Source organism: Scyliorhinus canicula, chromosome 18 (assembly GCF_902713615.1).
Source record: "Scyliorhinus canicula chromosome 18, sScyCan1.1, whole genome shotgun sequence".
Classification (NCBI taxonomy): Eukaryota; Metazoa; Chordata; class Chondrichthyes; order Carcharhiniformes; family Scyliorhinidae; genus Scyliorhinus; species Scyliorhinus canicula.
In genome coordinates, this window is record NC_052163.1 from 109,742,996 (window position 1) to 109,767,551 (window position 24,556).

General features: G+C 47.2%; 1 protein-coding gene across 1 annotated transcript in view; it reads right to left on the bottom strand.

Moving 5' to 3' along the window:
* The window catches only part of LOC119953077 (microtubule-associated serine/threonine-protein kinase 3-like), a 119,461-nt gene extending 115,623 nt beyond the window's left edge, over positions 1 to 3,838 (bottom strand). Inside the window, exons 1-2 of the mRNA XM_038776900.1 lie at positions 3,562 to 3,838; positions 764 to 795 (exon numbers count right to left, since the gene is read on the bottom strand). Coding sequence (XP_038632828.1) covers positions 764 to 795; positions 3,562 to 3,600 — 71 coding nt within the window. The 5' untranslated portion in view covers positions 3,601 to 3,838. The remainder of the gene's footprint in view (positions 1 to 763; positions 796 to 3,561) is intronic.
* Positions 3,839 to 24,556: the final 20,718 nt, after the last annotated feature.

Genomic DNA, 24,556 nt, shown 5'->3' on the forward strand with positions numbered 1-24,556 from the left:
AACATGGGAGAATTATCCAGAGTGGCTTCACAGAGCTGAATAACAGGCACAGCACATTGGACACAATGCAACACCGGGTCTCAAATGTTGTTTGATTTCTCTCTTGTGAAGTACTTTGGGGGCATTAAAGTCAGTACAAGAATGAAAAAATGAAAATGAAATGAAAATCACTTATTGTCACGAGTAGGCTTCAATGAAGTTACTGTGAAAAGCCCCTAGTCGCCACATTCCGGCGCCTGTTCGGGGAGGCTGGTACGGGAATCGAACCGTGCTGCTGGCCTGCTTGGTCTGCTTTAAAGGCCAGCAATTTAGCCAAGTGAGCTAAACCAGCCCCTGGGATGCAAGTTATTGTTGTAAATCCAGCCAAAATTTGGGCTCATCGCTGGAAGGAAGAGCCCAAACTCAAGATCACAGTGAGTGTAATCCTGACACAATGACAATCAACATCAATTGTCAGTTCCTAGAACTTCAATCAAGCTTTCTGAAAAGCTGCAATCAGATCTACAACTACAAATTGACAGAACTCGAACATACCTCAAGGTCAATCTGTAGCTTGGGTTGTATGAACAACCTCTATGCTCATGCACGCGGATATTCTGGGCAGTAACGTGTTAACGTTTCTGTCAACCTCACACGAACTGGTTTGTGTGACCATTTAGGAATTGTATGGTGTGGAGGGTGAATGACTGGCCTCTCCTGCAAACCACAAGCTTCAGAGCTGGTTAGTATCTTAAAGCAGTGCGAGAAAGTGTTGAGTACTTACACACTGTGCTTCCTTGGCAAACTCAACTCCTTCTGCAAAAAGAAAGAAACAGCACTCAGCTCAAACAATATCCCAGTCATGGGAAAAGGTTCAGCCACAATGTTACATCTGCTGCAGCATAATCAGCCATGAAATATTTGTACAGGGACTGACCATGTCAAAAAGCATTTCATTGGAAAACCTGCATGACATTGAAGCCGGGGACGTTACTCTCTGTGTTATTCAATGACGTTTCCTTTTTTAAAAATTTAGAGTACCCAATTATTTTTCCCAATTAAGGGGCAATTTAGCTTGGCCGATCCACCTACCCTGCACATCTTTGGGTTGTGTGGGGTGAAACCCACGCAGGCACGGGGAGAACATGCAAACTCCACACGGACAGTGACCCAGGGCCGGGATTCGAACCCGGGTCCTCAGCGCCGTAGGCAGCAATGCTAACCAACGTGCTGCCCCTTCAATGACGTTTCTTACTGTGCAACACAATGTTTTTATTTATTCGTGGGATGTGAGTGTCACTGGCTAAGCCGGAATTTATTGCCCATTCATAATTGCCCTTGAGAAGGTGGTGGTAAGCTGTCACCTTGAACCACTGCACTCCATGTGGTGTAGGTACACCCACAGTGCAGTTAGGGAGGGATTTCCAGGATTTTGACCCAGCGACAATAAAGGAATGGCCAATATATTTCCAGTCAGGATGGTGAGATACCTGGAGGGAACGTTGCAGGTGTTGGTGTTCCCATGTGTGTGCTGCCCTTGCCCTTCTAGAATCATAGAATTTACAGTGCAGAAGGAGGCCATTTGGCCCATCGAGTCTGCACCAGTTTTGGAAAGAGCACCCTACTGAAACCCACACCTCCACCCTGTCCCCGTAAACCCAGTAACCCGACCTAATCTTTTGGACACTAAGGGGCAATTTATCATGGCCAATCCACCTAACCTGCACATCTTTGGATTGTGGAAGGAAACCGGAGCACCCGGAGGAAACCCACACAAACACGGGGAGAAAGTGCAAACTCCACACAGTCACCCGGGGCCGGAATTGAATCCGGGTCGCTAGAGCTGTGAGGCAGCAGTGCTAACCACTGTGCCACTGTGCTGCCCGGATGCTAGTGGCCGCAGATTTGCAAGGTGCTGGCTAAGTTCATCTTGTAGATGGTACACTCCTGTCCTCATGTATCGGTGATGGAATATGTTAAAGTTGAAGGTAGTGGATGGGGTGTCAATCAAGTGGAACTGCTTTGTCCTAGTTGGTGTCAAGCTTCTTAAGTGTTGTGAGTTACTCCCCTCAGAATTCCCAGCCTCTGACCTGCTACACTATATATATATATATATATATATATATATACACACATATATATACAAAATATAGGGCTAGCCCAGTTCAATTTCTGGTCAATGGTGAACTTCAGGATGTTGATAGTGGGGGATTCAGTGATGGTAATACCATTGAATGTCAAGAGGCGATGGTTAGATTATCTCTTGTTGGGGATAGTCATTGCCTGGGGGCACCTGTGTGGTGTGAATGCAACTTGTCATTTAACAGTCCAACTCTGAATGTTGTTCAGGTCTTGCTGCATCTCAGCAGGACTATTTCAGTATATGAGGAGTTATGAATATTATTAAACACTGAACAATCATCAGTGGACATCCATGCTTCTGATCTCATGATGGATGAAAGGTGAAGAAGCTGAAGATGAGGAGCTCCTGCAGGGATGTTCTGGGACTGAGATGATTGACCTCCAACCACTCCAACCATAACTACCTTCCTTTGTACCACGTATAACTCCAACCAGTGGAGAGGTTTCCCCTGATTCCCATTGGTGTCAATTTTGTCAGGGTTCCTTGATGCGATATTGAGTCATTGCGGAGTCAATGTCAAGGGCAGGTGCTCTCACCTCACTCAGAACATAAGACCATTAGAGCTGGAAGCAGGAGTAGACACCACTGCCTGTCAAGTCTGTTTCGCCATTCAATGTGATCAGAGGTGCTCAATGACTTCAATGCCAGTGTCTCGGCCATTCCTATGATTCCCCGAGGGAGAACAATCTGTCTTAGCCTGAAACATATTCAATAAAGGTGCAACTACGACCCTTTGGAATTCCGATGATTCGCGACGCTTTGAGTGAAGAAATTTGTTCTTATCTTAGTCCTAAATAATCACCCTCTTTGACCGGGGAGTCAGGGTGATGGAGCACTCTGAGACATTGCCTGAAGGTATGCATAATGGTTACTATGGTTATTTCAGGCTGCTGCCTGACTGGCATGTGAGACTGGTCCCCTAATCCTGGCACAAGCCCCCAAGATGTTAGTGAGCAGAAATCTGGGCAGGGGGCGTCTTTGCAATTTATGGTGTCAGCTGGTCCGTCCAGTTCTATTCTTATTCAACTTTTCCGTTTGATTGAACTGAGTGGCTTGTCCGGCCTTTTCACAAAGTCAGATGTAGGCCAGACCAGGTAAGGCTGGCAGATTTCCTTCCCTCAGGGACATTAGCGAACCAAATGGACTTTTAAGCAGTCAGTGGTCGTCCGGGTAATGGTGACACTGAAACTAACTTTCAATTGCAGGTTTTATCAATTGAATTTAAATGCCACCATCTGCCGTGGTGGGATTTGAACCCATGTCACCAGAGCATTAGCCTGGGCCTCTGGGTACCGGTCCAGTGACATTACCACTATACGACCGCCACTATCCCACAATGTCACACTCTGCATTATTGATGTTGCTCTCTGTCCTGGGATTTATTCACAGATTTACTCTGTTCCTCACTGTTGGAAGCCAAAAGTCTTCTGTTCTCTTACCTGGAGCCCACGGCGCCTCAGAATGTTTGGTTCATCCATCAACTGGCCACTCTTTACTCAAGTTCTCTCACCTCGTGATTGTGTCCCTGAGCTGTCCTGTTCCGCGTTTGTTTCCCTGGCCAGGTTTCTCTCTCGACCTCTTTCTATCTTTCTGTCTGATCCCTGGCTAAGGGAGTCTCACTTCACTCTCTCTCTGATTCTCTCTCGCTCTCTCTCTCTCTTGTATGCTGTACAAACACTGAATTAAAGAATTGCTTCCACCAGCTTCAGCTGGTCTGCATCAGCTGATCGGGTTGAGACTGAATGAACAGAGAAACAGGGAGAGAGGGCAGTGACACTGTGACAGGGGCTTGCCTCAGCCTCCCAGTTCCAGCACCAACAATTGAATCAATGTGAACCACATGCAGTTTTTTCTGAGTGCTGACATCATTGGGGCTGGAGCTTGCAATGGGATATCAGTCGCAACAAGTAGTCTCCATGGCAACCTCAAGAAACGGCCACTAAAACCTCCCACCCCCCCCCCACCCGCCATAGCCTGTATATCTCATTAAGCAAACAATTAGCATCCTCGAGTAGCACTTCCGCTGTCCCCTCCTGAGGAGCTTTACAATCGGCCCTCAGACACATTCGATATCACACACTTGAGGGGTTGGTTTAGCACAGTGGGCTAAACAGCTGGCTTGTAATGCAGAACAATGCCAGCAGCGTGGGTTCAATTCCCGTACTGCCCCCCCGAACAGGTGCCGGAATGTGGCGACTAGGGGCTTTTCACAGTAACTTAATTGAAGCCTACTTGTGACAATAAGCGATTGTTATTATTATCCTGACTCACTTGATTGGCAACTTTTCTGTGCCCCGAGCCTAGCCCCTTTCCCCACCCAAACCTTACTACCCCAGCCCCACCCACCTCCTGGCCCAGCCAGCTCCTCCCAACACTTGACCATGCCCCGCCGCCGTCCATGCCCCCCCCCCCCCCCCCCCCCCCCCCCCCCCCCCCCCCGATCCCCCGACGTCCCCGCTCACACAGCAGCTCAGCCTCTAATCTCATTAATTCATTTCTGTTTTGCCCGATCATCTTTGGTTTCCATTTAGCTGGAGCGGATCCATTCTCATGCCATTGGCTTGGGCTGTCCCTTGATTCATTATTTTCAATCTGGATTGTTCCTGCCCTTTTCCATAGCAGACCTAAACCCATGATGTTATGATCACTGTTTCCTCAATGTTCCCTTATTGACAGTTCATTCGCTTGTCCCACCTCATTCCCCAGAACCAGATCCAACACTACCTTCCTCCTCATTGGAAACATACTGATGTAAAAAATCCTCCAGAGCACACTTCAAAAACTCTTGTCTTTTTCTTACACCATTACAATTCCAGTCTATATGAGGAAATTTAAAGTCCCCCTTATAATACTCAAGTGTATCACCAATCAGTTGTCCAGCCAACCGAGCTAAACCGGCCCCCGTACCGGCTGAGGTTATTCATGGAGACCCCGCCTTCTCAACCTTGCCCCTCGCCTGAGGTGTGGTGTTCCTCTGGTTCAATGACCATCAGTCTGCACTCCCCCTCAAAGGGGAAAGCAGCCTGTGCTCATCTGGGACTATGATGACTTTACTTACTTTACTTTATTATACTCTTATCATTTTGCATCACTCTCATTTCCCTACAGATTTGCTCTTCTCAATCTTTCCCACTATCTGGTGCCTTGTTGAGTACACACAGCAATATAATGGTACCTCTGTTGTCCTTCAGTTCAGATTCTTTCCTTAACCCATCTGGGAAATCCTGAACATGTTCTTTAATCCATGTCACCACTCTTCCTCAATTCTTTCCTTATCTTTTCTCAACACCTTCTATCCAAGAAGGCACAAGAAGGCACAGTGTATCCAAGAAGGCACAGTGGTTAGCACTGCTGCATCACAGTGTCAGGGACCAGGGTTTGATTCCAACCTCGGGTCACTGTCTGTGTGGAGTTTGCACGTTCTCCCCCCCACGTCTGCATGAGCTTCCTCCGGGTGCTCCGGTTTCCTCCCATAGTCCAAGGATGTGCAGCTTAGGTGTCCAAAGATTGGGTGGGGTTGTGGGGATAGGGTGGGGCATTGGGCCTATGTAGGGTGGCCGTTCGAAGGGTCAGTGTAAACTCGATGGGCCAAATGGCCTCTTCTGCACTGTAGGGATTCTATGATTAATATTTTTTGCACTTTTTTGAGGCACATCTTGGGCTTTGTCACAACGTCATATTCCCAATTGGCTATCTCACCTGCAGCCCATTTATTTAGTCACCACCACCGGCAAGTTCCCCTCCAGGTCACTCACTAACCTGACTAAATATATCATCATTCCTTCATTGTCACTGGGTCGAAATCCTGGAGCACCCTTCCTAACTGCACGTTGGGTGTACCTGCACCATATGGACTGCAGCGGTTCAAGAAGACAACTCACCATCACCTTCTCAATGGCAACTAGAGATGGGCAATAAATGCTGTCCTAGCCAGCGATGCCCACATCCCTTTACCGAGTAAAAACACATTCTATCACATTCCTGTCTTGTAGGTAGTGGACAGGCTTTGAGGAGGCAAGAGGTGAGTTAATCATCACAGAATTCCCAGTGTCTGACCTGCTCGTATAACTATAATATTTATATGGACAATGCAGTTCAGATTCTGGTCAATGGTAACCACCAGGATGTCACTAGTGGGGGATTCAACAATGATAATGCCATCAAATGTCAAGGGGAGATGTTGTATTCTCTCTTGTTGCCTATGACAATTGCCTGGCACTGGTGTGGTGTGAATATTACTTGCCACTTATCAGCTCAAGTCTGGACATTGTCCAGGTCTTGCTGCAATTGGACATGGACTACTTCGGTATCTGAGGAGTCGTGAATGGTGCTGCCCATTGCGTAGTCATCAGCGGACATTCCCACTTCTGACCTTATGTTGGAAGGAAGGTCATTGATGAAGCAGCTGAAGATTGTTGCGCCTAGGGCACTACCCTGAGGTACTCCTGCAGTGATGTCCTGGAGCTGCGATGAATGACCTCAGGCTACCACAACCATCTTCCTTTGTGCCAGGTATGACTCCAACCATTGGTGAATAACACACCAATATACCCCATACCCCTCACTGTATCACTCTGATATACCCCACACCCCTCACTCTATCACTCTGATATACCCCAGACCCCTCACTGTATCACTCTGATATACCCCAGACCGCTCACTGTGTCACACTAATTTCCCCACACCCCCATTGTAAAACCCTGATAAACCCCACACCCCTCATTGTATAACTAGTATACCCCACACCCCTCACTGTATCACTCTGATATACCCCACACCCCTCACTGTATCACTCTGATGTACCCCACACCCCTCACTGTAACACTCTGATATACCCCACACCCGTCACTGTAACACTCTGATATACCCCACACCTCACTGTAACACTCTGATGTACCCCACACCCATTATTGTAAAACCCTGATAAACCCCACACCCCTCACTGTATCACTCTGATGTACCCCACACCCCTCACTGTAACACTCTGATATACCCCACACCCCTTATTGTAAAACCCTGATAAACCCCACACCCCTCACTGTATCACTCTGATGTACCCCACACCCCTCACTGTAACACTCTGATATACCCCACACCCCTTATTGTAAAACCCTGATAAACCCCACACCCCTCACTGTATCACTCTAACATACTCCACACCCCTCACTGTGTCACCAATGTACCCCGCACCCCTCACTGTATCACTCTGATGTACCCCACACCCCTCACTGTAACACTCTGATATACCCCACACCCCTTATTGTAAAACCCTGATAAACCCCACACCCCTCACTGTATCACTCTAACATACTCCACACCCCTCACTGTATCACACAGATTTCCCCACACCCCTTATTGTAAAACCCTGATAAACCCACACCCCTCACTGTATAACTAATATAACCCACACCCCACACTGTATCACTCTGATATACCCCACACCCCTCACTGTATCACTCTAACATACCCCACACCCCTCACTGTAACACTCTGATATACCCCACACCCCTTACTGTATCACTCTGATGTACCCCACACCCTCACTGTATCACTCTAACATACCCCACACCCCTCACTGTACCATTCTAACATACCCCACACCCCTCACTGTATCATTCTGATGTACCCCACACCCCTCACTGTATCACTCTGATGTACCCCACACCCCTCACTGTAACACTCTGATATATCCCACACCCCTCACTGTATCACTCTGATGTACCACACACCCTCACTGTATCACTCTAACATACCCGGCACCCCTCACTGTATCACTCTAACATACCCCACACCCCTCACTGTATCACTCTAACATACCCCACACCCCTCACTGTATCACTCTAACATACCCCACACCCCTCACTGTATCATTCTGATGTACCCCACACCCCTCACTGTATCACTCTGATGTACCCCACACCCTTCACTGTAACACTCTGATATACCCCACACCCCTTACTGTATCACTCTGATGTATCCCACACCCTCACTGTATCACTCTAACATACCCCACACCCCTCACTGTATCACTCTAACATACCCCACACCCCTCACTGTATCACTCTAACATACCCCACACCCCTCACTGTATCATTCTGATGTACCCCACACCCCTCACTGTATCACTCTGATGTACCCCACACCCCTCACTGTAACATTCTGATATACCCCACACCCCTCACTGTATCACCAATGTACCCCGCACCCCTCACTGTATCACTCTAACATACTCCACACCCCTCACTGTATCACACAGATTTTCCCACACCCCTTATTGTATAACTAATATAACCCACACCCCACACTGTATCACTCTGATATACCCCACACCCCTCACTGTATCACTCTAACATACCCCACACCCCTCACTGTAACACTCTGATATACCCCACACCCCTTACTGTATCACTCTGATGTACCCCACACCTTCACTGTATCACTCTAACATACCCCACACCCCTCACTGTATCACGCTAACATACCCCACACCCCTCACTGTATCACTCTGATATACCCCACACCTTCACTGTAACACTCTGATATACCCCACACCCCTCACTGTATCACTCTGATGTACCCCACACCCTCACTGTAACACTCTGATATACCCCACACCCCTCACTGTATCACTCTGATGTACCCCACACCCTCACTGTAACACTGTGATATACCTCACAGCCCTCACTGTATAACTAATATACCCCACACCCCTCACTGTATCACTCTGATATACCCCCACACCCCTCACTGTATCACTCTGATGTATCCCACACCCTCACTGTAACACTGTGATATACCTCACAGCCCTCACTATATAACTAATATACCCCACACCCCTCACTGTAACACTCTGATATACCCCACATCCTTCACTGTATCACTCTGATGTACCCCACACCCTCACTGTAACACTGTGATATACCTCACAGCCCTCACTGTATAACTAATACACCCCACACCCCTCACTGTATCACTCTGATATACCCACACCCCTTACTGTATCACTCTGATATACCCCACACCCCTTACTGTATCACTCTGATGTATCCCACACCCTCACTGTATCACTCTAACATACCCCACACCCCTCACTGTATCACTCTAACATACCCCACACCCCTCACTGTATCACTCTAACATACACCACACCCCTCACTGTATCATTCTGATGTACCCCACACCCCTCACTGTATCACTCTGATGTACCCCACACCCCTCACTGTAACACTCTGATATACCCCACACCCCTCACTGTATCACCAATGTACCCCGCACCCCTCACTGTATCACTCTAACATACTCCACACCCCTCACTGTATCACACAGATTTTCCCACACCCCTTATTGTAAAACCCTGATAAACCCACACCCCTCACTGTATAACTAATATAACCCACACCCCACACTGTATCACTCTGATATACCCCACACCCCTCACTGTATCACTCTAACATACCCCACACCCCTCACTGTAACACTCTGATATACCCCACACCCCTTACTGTATCACTCTGATGTACCCCACACCTTCACTGTATCACTCTAACATACCCCACACCCCTCGCTGTATCACTCTGATATACCCCACACCTTCACTGTAACACTCTGATATACCCCACACCCCTCACTGTATCACTCTGATGTACCCCACACCCTCACTGTAACACTCTGATATACCCCACACCCCTCACTGTATCACTCTGATGTACCCCACACCCTCACTGTAACACTGTGATATACCTCACAGCCCTCACTGTATAACTAATATACCCCACACCCCTCACTGTATCACTCTGATATACCCCCACACCCCTCACTGTATCACTCTGATGTATCCCACACCCTCACTGTAACACTGTGATATACCTCACAACCCTCACTATATAACTAATATACCCCACACCCCTCACTGTAACACTCTGATATACCCCACACCCTTCACTGTATCACTCTGATGTACCCCACACCCTCACTGAAACACTGTGATATACCTCACAGCCCTCACTGTATAACTAATACACGCCACACCCCTCACTGTATCACTCTGATATACCCACACCCCTTACTGTATCACTCTGATGTACCCCACACCCTCACTGTAACACTCTGATATACCCCACACCCCTCACTGTATCAGTCTGATATACCCCACACCCCTCACTGTATCACTCTGATACACCCCACACCCCTCACTGCATCACTCTGATATACCCCACACCCCTCACTGTATCACTCTGATATATACCCCACAGCCCTCACTGTAACACTCTGATATACCCCACAGCCCTAACTATATCACTCTGATATACCCCACAGCCCTCACTGTAACACTCTGATATACCCCACAGCCCTCACTGTATCACTCTGATATACCCCACAGCCCTCACTGTAACACTCTGATATACCCACAGCCCTCACTGTATCACTCTGATATACCTCACACCCCTTACTGTAACACTCTGACATACCCCACACCCCTCACTGTAACACTCTGATATACCGCACAGCCCTCAGTGTAACACTCTGATATACCCCACAGCCCTCACTGTAACACTCTGATATACCCTACAGCCCTCACTGTATAACTAATATACCCCACACCCCTCACTGTATCACTCTAACATACCCCACACCCCTCGCTGTATCACTCTGATATACCCCACACCTTCACTGTAACACTCTGATATACCCCACACCCCTCACTGTATCACTCTGATGTACCCCACACCCTCACTGTAACACTCTGATATACCCCACACCCCTCACTGTATCACTCTGATGTACCCCACACCCTCACTGTAACACTGTGATATACCTCACAGCCCTCACTGTATAACTAATATACCCCACACCCCTCACTGTATCACTCTGATATACCCCCACACCCCTCACTGTATCACTCTGATGTATCCCACACCCTCACTGTAACACTGTGATATACCTCACAACCCTCACTATATAACTAATATACCCCACACCCCTCACTGTAACACTCTGATATACCCCACACCCTTCACTGTATCACTCTGATGTACCCCACACCCTCACTGAAACACTGTGATATACCTCACAGCCCTCACTGTATAACTAATACACGCCACACCCCTCACTGTATCACTCTGATATACCCACACCCCTTACTGTATCACTCTGATGTACCCCACACCCTCACTGTAACACTCTGATATACCCCACACCCCTCACTGTATCAGTCTGATATACCCCACACCCCTCACTGTATCACTCTGATACACCCCACACCCCTCACTGCATCACTCTGATATACCCCACACCCCTCACTGTATCACTCTGATATATACCCCACAGCCCTCACTGTAACACTCTGATATACCCCACAGCCCTAACTATATCACTCTGATATACCCCACAGCCCTCACTGTAACACTCTGATATACCCCACAGCCCTCACTGTATCACTCTGATATACCCCACAGCCCTCACTGTAACACTCTGATATACCCACAGCCCTCACTGTATCACTCTGATATACCTCACACCCCTTACTGTAACACTCTGACATACCCCACACCCCTCACTGTAACACTCTGATATACCCCACAGCCCTCACTGTAACACTCTGATATACCCCACAGCCCTCACTGTAACACTCTGATATACCCTACAGCCCTCACTGTATAACTAATATACCCCACACCCCTCACTGTATCACTCTGATATACCCCACACCCTTCACTGTATCACTCTGATATATACCACACCCCTCACTGTAACACTCTGATACACCCCACAGCCCTCACTGTCTCACTCTGATATATACCACACCCCTCACTGTAACACTCTGATATACCCCACACCCCTCACTGTATCACTCTGATATACCCCACAGCCCTCACTGTAACACTCTGATATACCCCACAGCCTTTACTGTAAGACCCTGGATACCCCACATCCCTCACCGTAACAGTGTGATATACCTCACACCCCTCACTGTGTCACTCTGATATACCCCACACCCCTCACTGTAACACTGATGTATCCAACATCCCTCACTGTAACACTCTGATATATCCCACACCCCTCACTGTAACACTGATATATCCAACACGCCTCACTGTAACTGATATACACCATACCCCTCACTGTATCATTCTGATATACTCCCACACCCCTCACTGTGTCACTCTGATATATCCAACATGCCTCATTTTAACACTGATATATTCCACACCCCTCACTGTAACACTCTGATATATCCCACACCCTTCACTCTAGCACTGATATATCCCACAGCCCTTACTGTAACTCTCTGATATACCTCACACCCTCACTGTATCACTCTGATATACCTCTCATCCCTCGCTGTAACACGAGGGCAGCACGGTAGCAGAGGGCAGCACGGTAGCATGGTGGTTAGCATAAATGCTTCACAGCTCCAGGGTCCCAGGTTCGATTCCCGGCTGGGTCACTGTCTGTGCGGAGTCTGCACGTCCTCCCCGTGTGTGCGTGGGTTTCCTCCGGGTGCTCCGGTTTCCTCCCACAGTCCAAAGATGTGCGGGTTAGGTGGATTGGCCATGCTAAATTGCCCGTAGTGTTCTAAAAAGTAAGGTTGGGGTTGGGGGGGGGGGGTTGTTGGGTTACGGGTATAGGGTGGATACGTGGGTTTGAGTAGGGTGATCATTGCTCGGCACAACATCGAGGGCCGGAGGGCCTGTTCTGTGCTGTACTGTTCTAAAACACTTTGATATATCCCACACCCCTCACTCTAGCACTGATATATCCCACAGCCCTTACTGTAACACTCTGATATACCTCACACCCCTCACTGTATCACTCTGATATACCTCACACCCCCCGCTGTAACACTTTGATATATCCCACACCCCTCACTCTAGCACTGATATATCCCACAGCCCTTACTGTAACACTCTGATGTACCTTACACCCCTCACTAACACTCTGTTATGCCACATCTCTGACCTTGTTTGACTGATATAGGGAGCCTGCGCTTTCGCTGGCACAGACTGTTTCCCTGGCACTGAATGCTTTCATTGTTCTCGATGCTGGCCATGTGCCAGCGTAACCCTCCGGTGCCAGCATTCTAACTGATTAAGATGCAGGAGCCTCTAAATGGCCTTCTTTCAGCTCCAAGTCTCTCCCTGGGGAAGACAGTCAACTCTCTTCGCTCTTCTCCTTTCTGCTTTTTGTATTCCAGTTTCAGATTTCTTGATATTCGGCTCAAAGTTAATGCCTGCTTGATGCTCGCAGAATGTGGCAGCTTCAATGACCCATCGCAGCCAGCCATCAAACTTCACATCAGCTCCACAACACAAAGCACGGTGAATGAGTCAAGTACTGTCAATGACAGTGAGAGAGTTAGAGGGGTGATGGAGAGACACAGCGTGAAATGTTCTGCCCAACAGTCTGCACAACTAATCAGCAGAGCTTGGGATGAAGAAAGAGCACCTGATCCCAACCTCATCCCAGCCTCATCCCAACCCGATCACAACTTGTTCCCAGCCGAACCCCAGCAAAATCCCTGTCTGATCCCAGCCTGATCCCTGTCTGATCCCAACCTGATCCCAACATGACGTCAGCCCCATTGCAGCCCAATTACGTGCCTGGTGATCCCAGGCTGATCCTGGTCGATCACAGATGATCACAGCCTGATCCCGGCCCTTCCCTGAATGGATGTGAGCCTGACCACAGTGAGATCTCAGGCTAATCCCACAATGATTCCGGATTGATCCAATACCTGAGCAGTGGTGAAGAGGAGCATTCCAGTCAGGGCTCAGTTAAGAGGAGTGCAGGGTAAGGAAGGTTGAGGTGGGGGGAACGTCCAGAGGCGGGAATTGGGTGAAAGGAGGGAGACAGGACTTTGTATGGACGCAGGAGCAGCAACAACTGGTGAGTGTGAGTGACCCTGAGGGAGGAGCTGCCAGGGAAACAGGCTGCACAGCCCGGGGGAGCTTACAGTGGGCATATAGTAAAAGATCGCACCGGATATTAACTCAAACACAGGGAGGGAGCGGGGTTGGGGGCTGTACTGAGGAATAAGAGGGTTTCCCTTGTGTCTTGCCAAACTTAATGCCAGAACCTGATCAATATTTTTGTCTCCATTTCCTGTCGAAGCCAGATTGAGAGTCTGGAGTGTGTGTGGCCTTGGGAGCGGCCAGAGAGCAGAGATGAGGGAGAATGGGATTGGAAAAGCCAGAGTAAAAGCAGGGTCTGGAGCAGAGGAGAAATTGGAGGTCTGGGTGATAGGACACTGGGTGGCGAGTACCTGATTATGGGTGTTGGCGAAGCAGGTGATGTTTGGATGCAAATTGCTTTTGTTTAGCTACCAGATTTCCCGTGTGACCAGGGTTCAATTTCAACTGTGGTTAAATATGAGCTGTATTATAATATTTACATTAAAGAAGTAAGTGGGCAGGTTGCAACAAAGGAACATAGGCCTCAGGAGCTGGAATAGGCCAATTGACTCTCAAGGCTGTTCTCACATTCAAAAGGATCAAGGGCGGAATTTTCTCATTTTATGTCTGAGGCCACAATTTAGCAGCCCCATTGATCGCGGGCGCTGATTATACTAAATGTATTCAAATGAGATTTCTATCATTGCAGGGTGTGATCCCTATTACGTCTTTTAACAAAGACAAATGTCATTGTATTGTTGTGTTATTTACCCTGGGGTAACACAGACTGCAACTGGATGCAGTTGGACTGTAAAGCATACACCAAACTTAGACGTTAGTTCAATAAGATTTACTGAACTTCTTTAACAATGCACACAGCTTGTTGTGGGTTGATGCTCTACTACTCTAAGTGTCCTAACTCTAACTAACTAGACCAGACTAGCTCTGATCCATATGTAGAAGGTGCTAACTGATATATACACCCTGACTATCACTACAGTTGTCACCAGTGGAAAGAGGCGGAGTGCTGATGCCTCATATGTTTTATAGTAGGAAGCCCCCCTCACGTGTTCTGTCTGGTGATTGGTTGTGTTCTGTCCTATGTGCTGATTGGCTAACCTGGGTGTCGGTCACTGCCTGTCTTTACCTCATGATGTGCATGGGTGCACATTATGACATGTATATCAAAAGGAATTGAAGCATTGTTAATTTAACACAGCAGAGTTCCCGATGAGGTGGGGAATGCAGCATCGGATAAATAACAGAATCGATGCAGCCTCTAGTCCCCTACGGGCAGCGGCATCGAGGTTCACGCTCCGTGCCAGTAGGAAGATGGATCATTCCTATTAATGGGCTGGGCACCAAATTCACCATGCCCACAGGGGTCTCCGGTCCTCTGGGCCGGGACTCACCTGCACGAGAATTGGTGCAGCTATTTACCAGCGTGGCCTTGACACTGTGGACCTTGCAGTGAGTTAACCATTGTGGTTAGTTTCACACCTGACTACTTGAAATCCACTCAAGCACCAAGGGGGATGAATTAGACAATCCCTGGAAGCTGGGTATGGGTGGAAGCTGTCAATCAAAGCCTAGTAAAATCAATTTCACATAGATATGAATGAAAGGCTTTCAGATCAAAAATATGAATGGGTTTAAACGCAATTCTCTTTCCAGGAATTCACAAGTGCTGCATCCTTTGCCTGAGTCAGCAGGTGCATTGCACAGGTGAGTTTTTTAAACCAGTGATTTTTCTTTAAGGGAGTTGCCCCCAAAATCCATCGGAGGGCCATCCCCCCCCCCCCCCCACCAGAAATGCTGACCTCCCCGTCACCACCAGGCCCCCCACCATCCCCACACCAGAAACCCCCGACAAGAGAGATCCTCACCGGAACCCCGCCCCATTACAGAGACCCCCACCGGAACCCCTCCCCATTGCAGAGACCCCCACCGGAACCCCTCCCCATTACAGAGACCCCCACCGGAACCCCTCCCCATTACAGAGACCCCCACCGGAACCCCTCCCCATTACAGAGACCCCCATCGGAACCCCTCCCCATTACAGAGACCCCCACTGGAACCCCTCCCCATTACAGAGACCCCCATCGGAACCCCTCCCCATTGCAGAGACCCCCACCGGAACCCCTCCCCATTACAGAGACCCCCACCGGAACCCCTCCCCATTACAGAGACCCCCATTGGAACCCCTCCCCATTACAGAGACCCCCACCGGAACCCCTCCCCATTACAGAGATCCTCATCAGAGCACACCTTTAATCGAGACCGCCCCCCAATTACAGAGGCCCCTACCAGAGGTCCATAAGAGTGACCCCTGCTTGGAAGCTCCCTCTAAGAGAGACCCCTGCCCAGCTATTAGAGTACAGTCCAAACAGAGACAGAGAAAGAAAAATCACGGGTTTAAAAAACTCACCTGTGCAATACACCTGCTGACTCAAGCAAAGGATGCAGCACTTGTAAATTCCTGGAAAGAGAATTGCGTTTAAACCCACTCATATTTTTGATCTGAAAGCCTTTCATTCATATCTACGTGAAATTGTTTTACTAGGCTTTGACAGCTTCCACCCATACCCAGCTTCCAGGGATTGTCTAATTCATCACCCTTCGTGCTTGAGTGGATTTCAAGTAGTCAGGTGTGAAACTAACCACAATGGTTATAAACATCTAGCTATGATTGACAGCTCTTGGACCACATCAAAGGCAGTTAAGTGCTTTCTGCAGAGCAGAGAAAAAGAGGTAGTGAGAGCACTTAAATTGCTTTGGTCCAGGAGCTGTCAATCATAGCTATATGGGGAAGCCAGGAGGAGAGAGAGGAAGGTGTGGAAGGAAGAACTGTCCTTTTTTAAGCAATAATAACACAAGTTCCATTTGTCCATCTCTGCCTGTAGTTCGCCAATCTTATTAACCACACTCTGTGTGTTCACATACATGCACATGAATCTTGATTTAGGCTTTTTACCTCTTTCCCCTTATTCTGACCCAAACTAATGACTTACTATTGCCTACTCTAGTTCTTATCAAACCCTCCGAATATTCTATTTACCTTGATACAATTATCTGATATATTCTCTTTATCATAGAACATAGAACATAGAACAGTACAGCACAGAACAGGCCCTTCAGCCCTCGATGTTGTGCCGAGCAATGATCACCCTACTTAAACCCACGTAACCCGTATACCTGTAACCCAACAATCCCCCCATTAACCTTACACTATGGGCAATTTAGCATGGCCAATCCACCTAACCTGCACATCTTTGGACTGTGGGAGGAAACCGGAGCACCCGGAGGAAACCCACGCACACACGGGGAGGACGTGCAGACTCCACACAGACAGTGACCCAGCCGGGAATCAAACCTGGGACCCTGAAGCTGTGAAGCATTGATGCTAACCACCATGCTACCGTGAGGCCCCTTTGAAATGACAATTACATAGTGAGCATTCACATTGCCACAATGTGATTATCAGTTAATACTTCTCTATCGCCCACTGCTGGTCTGTCTCCTCTCTCAATTTCCCCTCAGATTCCGATCCCCCCTCCACTCGAGTATAACCACCCCCCCCCCCCCCATGCCCACCGCCACCACCACTACCACCCAAATAGCACTATCAAACGTCCCTGTGAGGACATTAGTACAAGTCCTGTTAAGGTGTAAACCATCTTCCGTGTACAGGTCCCACCAACCACAGAGCCAGTCCAAGGCATCAAAAATCTAAAACCCTCCCTCTTACTCCATTTCTCAAACCCTGTATTGAAATGCCCAGTTGTTCTCTTGCTATGCTCATTAGCATGTGGCACTGGGAGCAATTCTGAGATTACCACTCTCGAGATACTGATTTTCAATTTTCTTCCGATCTCCCCAAAAGTCTGGTTTCAAGATCTCATCCCCTTTTCCGCCTAAGTCATTGGTCCCCACGTAGGCCACAACCTCTGTCTGCTCGTCCTTCCCCAAAAGACTGTCCTGCATCCGTTCTGTGACGTCCTTGACCCTGGCACCAGGGAGGCGACAAACCATCCTGGAGTCATGCCCACTGCCACAGAAACGCCTGCATGCTCCTGTAACTAGGCAATGCCCTACTGCTATAGCACTTCCACTCTATCTGCTCCCCTCCTGAGCATCTGAGCCACATGTAGTGCCACAAACCTTGAAACCTCTGAGGGGCCATCTCCCTCACCAGTCTCCAAAGTGGAAAAGCGGTCAGATAGCGAGATAGCCTTGGGGGATTCCTGCACTACCTGCCTGTTTTTCTCAGATACTCTGGTGCCCAACCATTCCCTCACTGCCTGTGGACTGCTTACCTGCAGTGTCACCACCTCTCTCAACATGTTGTCCACGTAATCATCAGCCTTGTGGATGCACCACAGTGACTCCAGTTGCTGCTCAAGTTTCACAACGCAGAGCTTGGGTTTCTGTTGCAGGTGACACCTCCTGCAACATTGTTATCAAGGGACATTTGTGCCTGCACAATCTCCCACATCCCACAGGACGAACATTCCACATGGTCAAGCATCACTGACATACCTTAAAATGTATATAAAGTGTTTACTGCAATGTGGTACAGTATAAGAACTCACCTGTCACTGATTAATCATCTCCCCTGTGACAAGTCCAGAAATGCCTATATTTACCAACCAATCAATTTACTCTGACGTTACTTTTAACTACTTTCATGCTGTTTTTGACTGCTTGAACCTCTTCCCTCTTATTCTCAGAGCTATGCCATATCCTTTCCCTTTCTTTGAGACCTTCCAATATGTCAAATATCCTTGAATATTCAGGTCCTGGCTGTGGTCACTTTGCAACCGAGCACAAAGGAAAATGGTTGTGGCTGTTGGAGGCCAATCATCTCAGTTACCAGAGATCACTGCAGGAGTTCCTCAGGGGAGTGTCCTAGGCCCAACTATCTTCAGCTGCTTCAACAACAACCTTCCCACAATCATAAGGTCAGCTGTGGGAATGTTGGGGGTCACTGTCTGTGTGGGGTTTGCACATTCTCCTCGTGTTTGCGTGGGTCTCACCCCCACAACCCAAAGATGTGCAGGTTAGGTGGATTGGCCATGATAAATCGCCACTTAATTGGGAAAAAAATAATAATTGGGTACTCCAAATTCAGAACTCCTCAAATAATGAAATGGAATGAAAAAAATTAAATGAAAATCGCTTATTGTCACGAGTAGGCTTCAATGAAGCTACTATGAAAAGCCCCTAGTCGCCACATTCCGGCACCTGTCCGGGGAGGCTGGTACGGGAATCGAACCGTGCTGCTGGCCTGCTTGGTCTGCTTTTTAAAAGCCAGCGATTTAGCCCAGTGAGCTAAACCAGCCCCTGCAAGCCCTAATGCAGCAAGACCTGGACAATATTTAGGCTTGGGCAGATAGGTGGCAAGTAACATTTATGTCACATAAGTGCCAGTCAATGACAATCGTGAGCAAGTGAGAATCCAACCATCACCTCTTGACATTAAATGGCAGTACCATCTTTGGATCCCCTGCTATCAATATCAATATCCTCGAGGTTACCATTGACCAGAAACTGAGCTGGGCTAGCTATATAAATACTGTGGTGACAAGTATAGATCAGCGGCTGGGAATTCTGCGGCGAGTAACTCACCTCATGACTCCCCATCACCTGTCGACCATCTACAAGGCACAAGTCAGGAGTGTCATGGAATACTCACCACTTGCCTGGATGAGTGCGGCTCCAACAACAATCAAGAAGATTGACACCATCCAGGGTGGACCCCATCCACCACCCTCAATATTCACTGCATCCACCACAGTAGCAGCAGTGTGTACGATCTACACAATGACTGCAGTGATATCAGCTTCAAAACCTATTGATTGCCAGCAGGTTCCCAAGACCCGCTGGAGGTCTGGAAGCGAGGATGGTGTTGGTGTTACGACCCCAATTGATGGTATAACTGGGCAGGAAGATCCCAGAATGGAACCCTGGCTCAAAAGACCGTACCTTTTACATTTTTAATAAAAAGTGAAGGATCAGAGTCACGGAACTACTAATTAGTTTTAACAACAATAAAAAAAACATTTGTTAAACATCAAAAACTTGTATTATGTTACAACACGTCTTTACCACCCCCCCGCCCCCTTAGCTTAACAATTACACCCATGTTTTAGGATTAACACTGATTGCAAAGTACATCTTAATCTACAATGGTTTCATTAGCATAAAGTCCCTTTTAAGCACACAAGATGACTGTGCTCTGAAACCAGGTCAGTGTCTGCGGATTACTCCTCAGAATCCCCCCAGAAGATGATCACATGAGAGTTTCCAAACTTCACTCATAAAAATAAGCTGTAAAATCTTTTCTCAAAATATTGCTTTCGCTTAACAGTATGCCTTCCGAAATCCAGTCCAGGTTTTACAAATCACTCTTTGAACTAACTTTCTGCTCCACTTTTAACAGTGAATCTAGTCTACGATTTTAGACCACTCCCTTTTAGGTTTCCTTGAACTTAAGTGCTTTTACACAAATTTTGAAATCCAGCCACCGATTTCCATAATTATTTCAATTCACGTTCCACAAACCTGAAAATCACTTCAGATATCGTCCCAGCATCTCAGCGTTCTTCTCGGCTCAGTATGTCTTTACTGAACAGTTCTCTGTTTTAGTTCCTTTAAACTCAGACATCTTGGAAACGTCTCTTCATTTCCCTATTTTTCCTTAACTAGCTCTTCAGATCCCTGCATTTGCTTTCTTAACTATAACTTCATGGTATGGCTTTTCTTCTAGCAAAGCTGTGAGATACTTTCCCTCTCCAATCTCACAGACTAACTACTTCCAGCAGAGCTGTGAGAGCTGTCTTCTCTCTCACTACCTATCTCCGAACTGCAATCAAATTAGCTAAACTAAAACTTAAAGGCTTATCTACCTTACAAGGCCCCTGATGCTAAGCAACAACTTATCCTACTCTCAGCTTTTATTTATTCTTCATGCTGTAGCTCTCTCTAAGCACAATAGAATCCAAGTAGGAACTTAACGAACCCTCACACATGCAAACACCTTTATCCATAATGAATCTAACTATAGATTCTACCTTCCAGGAACAGAAATATTGAATTAAATCCACTTAAAACTATACCTTATTTCCATAGTGTTTGCCAATACAAGAATAATTAATTTAAAACTACCTTTGTTTTCTGAACAGTTGGAAACTCCATGATAACCTTGGTTTATTGCGGGTCTTCACAATGCCTTTGTTGCTGACAATGTGGTCCAGGAATTGAATTGGTGTTTTGGAAAACTCACATTTCTCATTCAGCATCAGCCCTGCTTCCTGCAGGTGAACTGAGACTGCTCTAAGTCTCTGTTCATGTTCCTCCACCAAGACACCACCATGAACCAACACAATTGTCCAAATGGCCAACGACCCCCTGAAGGCCCTGCAAAGTGGCTAATATTGGACTTGGGAATATTTATGATGCTGACGTAACTCCAAACGGCAGGCGGTTAAAGCAGAATCCGCTGAAGTGTAAAATGAATGTTAGCAGCCTGGACTCTTTGTCAAGAGGGTGTTGCCAAAAGCCTCCGTTTGTGTCCGGTTCTGAAAGTTCCGTGCTCTTTGAGAGATTAGTCAGCCTTTCATCCACTGACGGCATGGGGTGTATTGGTCTGGCTCCAGGTTTATTGAGCTGGGCCAGGTTAGCACAGACATGGCTGGAGCTGTTCCGCTTTGGGACTGGGATGATCCCGGAACACCATGCAGCTTTTTGTTGACCATGTTTGTCATCTCATCCTGCTGCTGCTACCACTGTCTCAGGAATGGGTGGGGAATCGTACGCGGTGTGAATTAGCACATGGGTTTAACAGCCTCTTTTATAGAATTTCATAGAATTTACAGTGCAGGAGGAGGCCATTTGGCCCATCGAGTCTGCACCGGCTCTTGGAAAGAGCACCCTACCCAAGGTCAACACCTCCACCCTATCCCTATAACCCAGTAACCCCACCCAACACTAAGGGCAATTTTGGACACTAAGGGCAATTTATCATGGCCAATCCACCTAACCTGCACATCTTTGGACTGTGGGAGGAAACCGGAGCACCCGGAGGAAACCCACGCACACACGGGGAGGATTTGCAGACTCCTCACAGACAGTGACCGAAGCCGGAATCGAACCTGGGACCCTGGAGCTGTGAAGCAATTGTGCTATCCACAATGCTACCGTGCTGCCCTTTTGTTGTGATCCTGTACGTGTTTTCCAGTTGCCCCAGTCCTATCAAGATTTTCCGGAATTCACATCTGTGCCAAGCCCTTGCTGGCTGACCTTGTCAGTTTACTCTAACAGCTTAAGATCAACACAGGTTTTGCAGCTTTAGTAGTGAACACACCTGGCTGAGGATCATAAATAGACTCTCCGGGATTGTTTTATTCTGGTATCTCAAGGTGCGTCAGGGCTGGTTTAGCACAGGACTAAATCGCTGGCTTTTAAAACAGACCAAGGCAGGCCACCAGCGCGGTTCAATTCCTGTACTAGCCTCCCCGGACAGGCGCTGGAATGTGGCGACTAGGGGCTTTTCACACTAACTTCATTTGAAGCCTACTTGTGACAATAAGCGATTTTCATTTCGTTTAAAATGGTCCTGTGTCCCTTACACAGTTCTGACTGCCCAACTACCTGGATTGCCTTTTTTTCCAGGGTTAGATCTTCCTTTGCTTGCATGAGGGAGTACACCATCCATCACTCCTATCACTATTCTGTCTATGATGAGTTTTCTTCATTTACAACCGTCTACCGTCCTGCACACACCATTGATTAATGAATCAACAGGTTCTCCTGGCCTTTGGCTTCACTTATTGAATTTAGCTCCTAGGAATGTCTTATTGGTTCTTAGATTAAAATTTTAGTAACTTTTCGAATTTTGCAGATGATTCATTAATTCCCTGTCATGCAATCATGTCATCTAAGAATAATAATAATCTTTATTGTCACAAGTAGGCTTACATTAACACTGCAATGAGGTTACTGTGAAAACCCCATAGTCGCCACGTTCCAGCACCTGTTCGGGTACACAGAGGAAGAATTCAGAATGTCCAATTCACCGAATAGCACGTCTTTTGGAACTTGTGGGAGGAAACCGGAGCACTTGGGGAAAACCCACGCAGACACGGGGAGAACGTGCAGACTCCGCACAGACAGTGACCCAAGTGGGAATCAAACCTGGGACCCTAGCACTGTGAAGCAACAGTGCTAACCACTGTGCTACCGTGCAAATCTGCAATCGGAGCTGTTGAGTAAAGCGGTGTGTTCACCTGCTCTTCTTCTGACTCTTCATTTGACCTGACCGATGATCTACCTTTGGAATCTTTTCTTCCACCATCTCCAATTTTGTGTTTGACCTGAGCCTTGGATTAATCAAACTGATTTGGAAGTGGGAAGGTTGATCCATGTTCAAAAATGTTTAAGTGTATGTGTAGCTTTAAGAGATTTCTGAATTCCATGATGCTGTTGCCATTCACTCGAAGACAAAGGGGTTGCCCACATTTGCCGGTTTTGGCAACACCGCAACGGTGCTCAGCTTGGAAAAACTTTTTTAACAATGGCTGCAAGGATCGGCTGCCTGTCGAATATCCTTGTTTCCTCTTCCTACAAATCTGTCAGACCCGCTGTGTTTTTCCAGAATTCTCTGTTTTTGTTGCACGGTTCTCTTATTCAGCATTTTAGCTTTTTTTTAGATTCACGTGTCCGTCAAATTCAAGTTTCTGCTTTTTACCGAGCTGAACAGTCTCAATGTTCACGAAATATTTAATTAATTATTTCTCTTTTGTTTCGGGTCAGCTTGGACGCCACATGTTCCGGCTCAAATTCGGGGTTTGGGATTCCGTAACATGTTTGTTTCAACCTGCACGTCTGACATCCAAATTATTTTAAAGATTACTTGGGACTTGCTGCAGCCTTGAAGTTTAAAAGATTTAGCTCACCCTTGCAAGTTCTGCTGAGTCTGCACTCTGAAGCTGGAAATTCCAAAAGAGATTCAATGGAGTTTTCTCTTGTGCTGCAATGAGGAATTTTAAATCTCTGCCTTCAGCTTCCAACCCTTTCTTTGGAGTTTTATTCTGGTGATTTTTCCTCTGCACCTCTGATTCTGGAGCTTCTTTTCAGGTCCAACTGCTTTGTTGAATTATTTTCTGTCTTCCAGAATTTCAGGCTGTCTCTGCATTTTAACAAAGTCAAGGGGTTGTATCCCTCTGTTGTGACTATATTGTAGAGTGTTGGTTACATCTTGGTAGGTTTGATGAAGTCTTCCTAGTCTTTAGCAGGTCAATAGTAAGTCCTTGTGAACTATTTGAACTATTTACAAATATACAATAATGGGTACAAGCTCCATGCTGAGGTTAGTGCACCTCTGATTAACACCAAGCTGACCCTGGATGCAGGTCATATGCTCTCTTTTTTTTAAGAGAAACAGACAACTTTATTCCTGAACAGAACAGTATCCAACTTTATTCAAGTAGCAAATTTAAAACTCCATGATACTTGGCAAAATAGGATTGAATTCAGTAAATGG